Genomic DNA, 8922 nt, shown 5'->3' with positions numbered 1-8922 from the left:
ATGGAAATCAGAAGTACATGACGTCTGGAATTAAGCAGTTGATTTTGGTTATGATCTGTCTTAGTTTCAAGCTTTTTAATCGCTAAAAAGAGAAAGATTTCAAACGCGCAAGTGATGTCGGGTTGCAAAAACGCTGTGGTATTATAAAATGACAAAGACTATATCATCAAACTATGTTTTTTAAATCAGAAAAGCAGTTGTTTTCTATTATTAATATATGTAAAATCGATGGAAAGTGAAATCTTATGGGCAAATGTCAAATCTAACAGAAAAATCTAATCAAACATACTGAGAGACAATGATATGGGTAAACAGGTCTAAAACCTCTTAAATTTTAGAACACTTTGATAAACATGATAAGACATCTTTTTATTGTCTGATTGTAGTGAAAAGGTGCCATGGAATTCTCAGCCAACATCTGCAAAACAAATAAAAGTTATTTTCAATTCTTAAAATTAAATTTTACCCTTGATTTTAAGAGTCATATGAACATAAACATGAATTTTTTATGACTTAACCTGTATCCTGCAAAATCTTAACATGCAATGATTACTAAATTACTAACGATTTCTGACCACGATTCATTTGAAATTAAATTCCTTAATCTTGTGTCCGGTTAATGTTGAGATATTTTGCTTTTTACACATATTTTTTGTATGATGTCATTTAAATTGCTCCTTGATCTAAAATGTTGTTTGCTATATAAATAAATATTTTGATGATGAGGTTTTCATTTAGAGAATAAATCACAAATAACAAAGGATGCTTAACAGTGTCCATTCTAAACAAAATATAAAGATAGTAATTATGAGAACAATGCATTTTTAAAAATATTATTTCTATTAGTTCATTATAGAATATTCATTAGACAAGTTCTATCTTGTTTTTAAATGAACTTTAACAGCATCATGATAGCTGTAATATACTGGCATGGCCTCTACTTTTGCTTCCATCTGTTCTGTAATGTAAACATGATCTAACACTGAATTGCCGTCTGTTGTTGCAAAATTCACTTTTTGTTTAAAACCATTGGTTTCCAACATTCTTTGAATTGATCCTTTGTATTGTGCATCTTCGTTGAAATCGCCGAGTACAAGGCATCGAGAAAATGATTCTTTATAAAAATCTACAACTCTCTGCAGGGAGTCAAGGAACCAACTGACATTGAGAGAACTTGGTCGATATACTACGATGATAACCGTGTCCTCCTCACAAAGTTCTATGGCCATTCCTTCAATATTTTTCTGAGGTAAAACATGAACTAAAGCTTTTTCGTTTCCCTTCATATACACTCCTACCCCTCCTCCTTTGGACATGCGAAGTTTAGCAAAACTGTCTACACTTTCATCATATGACTGCTTCCTTGTAGTATGATTGAAGTGAAAGTCATCAATTTCAAAATTTTTTATTCTATCATTGTCTGTCAGCCATGTTTCATTGAGACATATTAGGTCTGCTTGGAGGAATCTTGCATCACTTTTCAGGTCAAGAAAATGTGCTCTTAAGCTCTGCACATTAAGTAAAACAACTGTTTTGAAGGTTCGGTCATCGTAGTAGTTCTGATGATCTTGTTCTGGGATTAATTTCTCCATCTTACACAGTGCTGACTTTATATCTGGATTAGCGTAAATTTTTCTCAGTAATGCATTTTCATTCTTTGTTTCTATGAATAAACCATTTTGTGAAGTGACACGGCTAATTGCAACATATGCCTGTCCTGGAGCGAAAGTACGATCTAAATTTACTACTACGCTATTTGTTGTCATGCCTTGAACTTTATGTGCTGTGCATGCCCATGCGAGTTTCAAGGGAAACTGATGTCGTACAACATTCTTTGTATTTTTCTCTTTGATGTCTTCTTGTATTCTTTGAATCAATACTTCATTTCCATGTGGCGTTCTTTTCCCATGAAGCTTTCCAATATCTTCACTATCAAACAAAATTCTAATCCCTTCTACCCTATTTCTTTGCTGAGCTTGTCCAAAATCAAATGCTGAAATATGTCCCATTGCACCATTCACCAGTCCGTCTTCTACATCAATATTTCTTGTCAGCATCACTCTAGCATTCACAGAAAACAGCAAAGATGCAGAGAGCCCATCTGTTCTTGTCCGTATGAAGGGTTTTTCACGTAAATTCAGCTTTCCTGTAGTGTTGTCTTTTTGATAATCCTCTGCAGATATCTCTATCAATTCTTCACAACTTGCTTGCAACATCTTTAGATTATACTCATTTGCTTCTTCATTTGTAGGATAAACATGCAGTACTTCATCTGGTCCATCTCTGATGCAGTCTTTTAACATTGTTTTCGCGTTTTCTGATACTGGTTCTTCTATCGTTCGAACCCGTAGTGAATTCAAAACTGCAGCAAATGCAGCATCATCACGTTGTCTCATTATTTCTTCCAACTCAACAATTTTGAAGAAGTCTAACCAGTAGTCTATGGGATATTCATCATTTTCTTTGTAAAGTATTTCCAACTTTCGTTGTTTCACAGGAGGTAGTTGGTAAAAATCGCCAACTGCTATAACAGAAATACCGCCAAAAGGTTCCTTGCATTTCTTGATTTGAACCAGTCGTTCATGAATGTAATACAAAAGTCGTTTGTAAACCATTGAGACTTCATCGATGACTAAAATCTGCAGAGAAGCTAACTTCACTCTCATTGCACTCAAACTCTGTTCTTTCAGGGGTTCATATGGAATAGGTAGAGCTTTGGTTAAAGAAAATACGTGGTGAATTGTATTGCCCCCAATATTGAAAGCAGCAGTTCCAGTAAAAGCTGTGAGAAGAACAGATAAATCTGAAGGAGATGAAACAATTTTCTCAAAAATTCGAGAGGCCTCATACTGTATGGTTTTTATCAAGTGACTTTTTCCTGTTCCTGCACCACCGGTAACAAAGATATGTAATGGGTCAACTTTCCTCTCAGTCACTTTTTTCAAGCACCATTTACGAACTATGTAGAAAACCTGTTTCTGTTTATCATTTAAACTTCGCAACAAAGGCAAAATTTCTTGGCTTGAGTTTGAACTTTCCCTAATATGGTATATCAAATCTGAAGCACCATCATGTTCAATTTCATGGGTGATTTCTTGTTCTTTGTTTTCTGATTGTTCTGTTTTCCTCTTTTCGTTTAGACATTCATCTCGATTTCTTTCAGTTTCTGGACAAAGGTTAGCCCAAGCATCTTCAGGTTCACCATAAACTTGTAGAGTTTCCTGGGCATTTTCAAGGGCAGCCTCATTCTTTGAGAAATTACAACGATTATTTTCAACCAGAATCCTGACAGACTGTAATTTGTTTCCAGTTCTTATTCTGACAAACCCGTTTTCGTAAAATGCCTGATAAAACTTGAATCCAGGTGGTTTCAATTGATCTTGGGTACAATATGGAAGAAAAAGCTGAAGTATTGACTGATAATACTTTTCTGATGCATTTTCAGGATTGAACCTTGGATATCTTACTATGGCTGGCTTAGCTCTTGTTCTTCTCTGAATATAACCATTTCCATTTTTCAATTCATAAACGCCTTCTTTTACTCCCTTGGGAATTTCAGATTTTGCCAAAACACGAAACTCTGAGCAAAATTCTGCAAGGCACATTTCAGGAAAAGGATGTAGATCAGGACGATTTTCATATCTCTCCACTATATTTGTCATCCAAATACTGTCATCATCATCTTCCATATCGTCTTCGTTCTTACATGTCCTTTTCATTTGTGAAAGAGGTTTACTCAATCGAGTCGGATTTTCACCAACTGGAACAAACACCACTTTTCTTGATCCTTCTTTCATTTTTAGATTACAAACTCTGTACACTGCCTCTTGGGCACTCACTTCTCTATGATTAAGATAAGCTGATCCAATTCTTTTTATTGTTTGACGAGCACTTAAATTTCCCTCTGCAGATTCTACTTGAGTTTGTTTTAACAGCATTCCCATTTCCCGTTCTGACTTTGATATGTATGAAATTATGTAAACAATACAGCTAAATGGGTCTAGGATGTACTGTATGTCCATATTGGCATCCCAACATCTGAGAAGGCAAGTGTTGTATTGGTTTGTCCACATTTCATCTGGATTTCGTTTCAAGATAGTACTTGTTTTTGCAGATAATACCCTGTGTGCCATTTCGTAAGTATCCTGTGATAAATGCACCTTAGAAAAGATTTCCTCTGCAGTTTTGCCTTCATTCACATCATCAAGAACTTCATTCCAAACATGCAACAAAATTTCTTTGGCCTGAGATTTACTCAATCCGTCGAATGTTTTGGAGTCCTCCTCATTCTCCTCACATGGTCTTGTAATAAATGTTCTTTCTGAAGGTGGTCTTGGAAAGTGGAATCTGCAGTCTGTTCCCTTTTTCCTACAGGATTTTGAATGGTTCTTACTATGTTGTTGAACACCTAAAACAATTTGTCGCAGCTCTTGGTCATCAATTTCAGAAGGTAAAGCGCATGTGATATATTTATCAATAAAATCACAGACAGTTTTATCATCATCTTCCTCAAATTTCGGTGCATTCTCAACCCAGTACAAGCAGTGCATGTGTGGAGAGCCCCTTTGTTGAAATTCTACTCTCACAAAAAAATCAATAACATTTCCTATAGGTTTTGAAGGTGACAATATAACATGTCTTTGAAACATATGAAATCTATGTTCAAACATTCTGGCAACAGTAACTGGATTGCTTCTCAAAATTTCACTCTTTTCCGACCAGTCTAAATCAGAAGGGGATCTAGAATCATTTTCTTGCAGTAAAATTGATCCAATTATTTCACTCCATCTGTATTCAGCTGCAGAAAACGAACAAAACCATGTTGGGATACCTAACTGTCGAAGCATAGCAAATAGATCTTTCTGAGAAGCCGACCAATATGCAGGTGTTCCTCGAATAGGTTGCATAAATCGTAAAGCCTCATCATTCCTTAAGAGTTTTGAAAGAACATCAGGATTCTGTAACATTTCAGATGTTACCGCATTTCCACTATCAAGCTTTGATAAAGACTTTCGAATTGAAATTTGTGTTTTCTCTATTACTTGATTCAATTCTGACATGTATTGAGAGAAGAAGATGTAATTTGTGTCCTTAGCAAATCTGTTATCAGCATTCATAAGTCTGTTGTTAAAATATCTTGAAAGGGTTATTTTCACATCTCGATCTTCATTCAAAGAAAAGTTGCCACTTGGAAATAAATGTGGAAATGATTTTGCTTCGTTTCCTTCTTCTTGCAACATTCGGACTGGATTTTTCCCTTCACCAGGTGCAATATTGTAAACATCATCAAAGTAATGATCAAGAACTTCTTGTCCCACATCTACTGGCTGTAAACATGTGTCAGTTACAACTGGATTTTCATCTCTCTCATCTTCTTTCACTTCTTCATCTACATATTCACTAGTCTCATTAAATAGCAAATCATTTTGGTCACTATTTCCTTCCCACAAGGTATTTATCACTACATCTTTATACCATTTGTTTTCTTTCCTTAAATAATCAAGAGCCATGTTGACATGAGTTGGATTAACAAATTGGTATTCGAAATAGCCTTTGTACGCTAGCTTTCGTTTTAGCTTAACTCTTACCAATAAATTGTCATCCCCATTTCTTGGTAAAGATGTGGCCTTTTCCATATTTGATGGCACACAAACAACAGGCCCATGTACATTCCTTTGACCACCTTGTGGAAGAGCCATCACTTTCATAAAGGGAATATGCAAAGCGATTAAATGCCGCTCCAAACTGTTTAAACTGCTAAGCTCATATGGAATTTCCTCTAATGACATTTTATTAACAGCTGCCTCTGCTGGAATATTCCCACTCAGTATTTTCCTATGACAAGTAAAGCATATCCACAATGATGACTTGGAGCAATGCACTGGACAAGATGCTGTACAATCATGGGAGCATTTTTTCTGTATACAAATCTGTGCAATTTTATAAGCTTCATGTCTTTTCTCATACATTTCAAGTGTGCATCGTTGGACTTGATGTTCAAACAGTAAACGATGACAACAGCAACATATGTAGTCTGGGCCATCTCTCACACTTTCCTTAAAGAATTTCACAACTTCTTCTTCATCTTCCAACTTTACTTTTAGTGCTCGTCTCTGATTCAAAACATTCTCCTTCTTCTTCTTTTTCTCAGCAGCACTAAAGTGATACTTTACTTTATTAACAGCCTTAACCTTTTGTCTATGTTCTTCATCATTCTTGTACTTATGAATACTTCTTTGTTTAACATTCAGTCTGTGTGCTTCATCATTTTTGTACTTCTCTATACTCTTTTCTAGATAATTCTTTCTGTGTACTTTATCATTCCAGTACTTTTCTTTACTTCTTTGTTTAACACCCTCTCTATGTACTATATCTGACCTATATTTCTCAATACTTCTTCTCTTCCTGTACTGTTTATGGATACCATCTGTTGTATATTTTCTTTTACTAGCTTCCAAGCTCCTTTGCTTTGCCTTTGCTTTGAAAATTCCATCACTTTTATATCTTTCCTTTAATCTAAATTGAAGGTCAGTCTTGTACTTCAGTTTTGCAGCTCTTAATTTCCTTTCTGTGTAATTTTCTTTCTTTAGTTTCTTTTCATGATTTGTACTTAATTTTTTGGCAGATGAAAAGATACGCATTTCCCTCATGCGATTTCGATTTCTACGTCTTTCTCTGTATTCTTTCTTGCCAACATACAGAGCATTATTTTCCTTGGAACTAACCGTTTCTTTCTCTGTAACTGACACCACTACATTATAATGATTCCGGTCCTGATGAACTAAATAAAATGATCCTGTGCTTTGAACATTCATAGGTTCTACCTGTTTTCCTGAGAATGTAACCCAGTGATTTTCTGTATATGTATGTATATCAGTGCTCAAGAGGTGAGAGAGAGCAAGAATTTCCATTTCGGTTGCCCATGTACCATCGTTTGACATACCTGTTAAATTCAAGTGATTTTCAACAGAATTTTCTGTAGATCTTACAAAAGTTTCAAACAATATTCTATTTTGTAGTAGATGTTTACACACTGCTGATCGTATTGCATAATGATAATCCTCTACTCCAATCAAACAAAATGAAATGGCCCTGAAAAAACAATTTCCATCCCCTTCAATTTCAACATACTCACTAGGTGCACCAGCTTCTTGCACAAAGCAATCCTGTTCAACATTACTATTTGTATCTGACTGTGGTATTCCCAGGACCTGACAAAGCTGTAATTTCACAGTGTTAGAAAGTGGCAGAAAACTTATACTATGACTTTCACTGCAAATGAGTTGAACATCATCGTCAACTGATTGAAAACCATAAGCATCTGACTGAACATTTGCAGTCAAAAGGTCTCTGTTTTCTTGAACTGCTAAATTCAAGCCTTTATTTTGCTGAGTACATTTTCCTGGCTCAATTTCATGTTTATCAGTTATTGCAAACTGGCAAACTGAACAATCAACACCTGTTATTTCACATTCAGTAATTCCAGAAATTCCCATTGACACTGCCAAGGACAATATGTGATTGTAAATATCATCAACCGATTGATACAGTATCCTTGTACTCCTTCCAGTTACACTCATACACCCCGATTGTGACCGTGAATGTGGGTCAAATGTAAAGAAGCCATCCTCTGTTTTTCCAATCAAAAAAGTATTTCCCTTGAAGCATACAAAACACCCACTTGTTTCTCCAAGACCAATTTGCAATGCATCTGTCAGTGAATATGCATTAAATTCATCATAGTTTGGTTCTACATCTGACAAATTTATTAGGCTGCATAAAGATTTGCATGCTTTGAACTCAAACATTGTATTAAAACACTCAAAAAATTGAGGCAACTCATTCACAAAAAGATACCTACTGACAATGGTTGAACTACGCTGCAAGTATGTATAAAGCTCATCTCCTGTTGCTAACACTTTATTTATATCTGAAGTTTGCCACTGATTAGAATTCTTTACTTTATGGTATGCTAATGCTGCTAATGAGTTCGCAACACATTGTGTTCCTGCATTTTCACCAAACATTAAGTCACCTTGATGAAAAGACCCTTGAATAGATACCTTGTTCAATGTTACTGGTCCATCTTTACTTACACAAGTATAATCACCACCAAGTTCACCAGTACACAGTCTTCTAATTCTGCACTCTGATTTATTTCTCTCATATACACTATCTATATTCTCATTTTCATCATGTAAATTCCTTTTAGTATTCCTTTTAGATATCGTTCTTTTAATCTGGTTTGCATCAATCAATATCCTGCTGGACTCATCCCCCTGAGAGGATGACATATCCAGCTGCGCCTGACCTGCTGAGCCAGACACGTGCACGGTGTCCGGCTCAGGTACCCTCGCTGGAGTACAAACCCACGGTGGGGAGTCAGGGGACGGTGCCATGCCTCCGTTTCGGGCACACAGACGACTTCCCTGAGAAGATGCGTTACTCAGGGCAGTTGGTTGCATTTTCTCGCGAAGAGAGGCCTGCAACCTGGCCAAGGGTTTTTCCTCAAAAGGCGGCAACCCTATAGAGCCTTGCCCCGGAAAATTACCGGGTGGAGCTGAGATAGCTCCATCTACTGCTCCAGCTGGGACAGCAGAATCTGGAGGAGGATCTGATGGTGGCAAGGACTGCTCCTGCCTCTTTTCCCTCTTGCGGTCTCTATCTCTCTGGCGTTTTTCCCTGCCATTCAAGGTCTTTCTCTTTGGCATCTAAAAAATAAAACATTTTTCCCATATATCAAAACAAGATATTCATGTTAAATTAGAATAAGGATACCAAATAAAAAATTTAATCACCTTGCACTCCATAACAATGTCTTTTATGTTCTACACTTTAAGCTATGGCTATTAACAGGATATACATGTGTACAAAATTTGGATTATTCAAAATTTAGTGCAATCTATGGAGATACACTTGTTG

General features: G+C 36.1%; 1 protein-coding gene across 1 annotated transcript; it reads right to left on the bottom strand.

Annotated features, from left to right (window-relative positions):
• Window positions 1-875: 875 nt before the first annotated feature.
• On the bottom strand, window positions 876-8711 carry LOC134280449 (uncharacterized). Its single transcript, XM_062762861.1, has one exon. It carries the CDS (start codon window positions 8709-8711, stop codon window positions 876-878), a length of 7836 nt encoding a protein of 2611 aa, XP_062618845.1.
• Between the last annotated feature and the right edge of the window lie 211 nt (window positions 8712-8922).

Source organism: Saccostrea cucullata, unplaced genomic scaffold (assembly GCF_032062105.1).
Source record: "Saccostrea cucullata isolate Sc308-1 unplaced genomic scaffold, CSIRO_AGI_Scuc_v1 ctg5904, whole genome shotgun sequence".
Taxonomy (NCBI): Eukaryota; Metazoa; Mollusca; class Bivalvia; order Ostreida; family Ostreidae; genus Saccostrea; species Saccostrea cuccullata.
Note: the sequence above shows the minus strand (reverse complement) of the source record. Positions and strands in the feature narration are given on the sequence as shown.

Coding starts and splice junctions, on each gene's coding strand:
- LOC134280449 (XM_062762861.1), bottom strand. CDS start 8,711: ATGCCAAAGAGAAAGACCTTGAATGGCAGGGAAAAACGCCAGAGAGAT.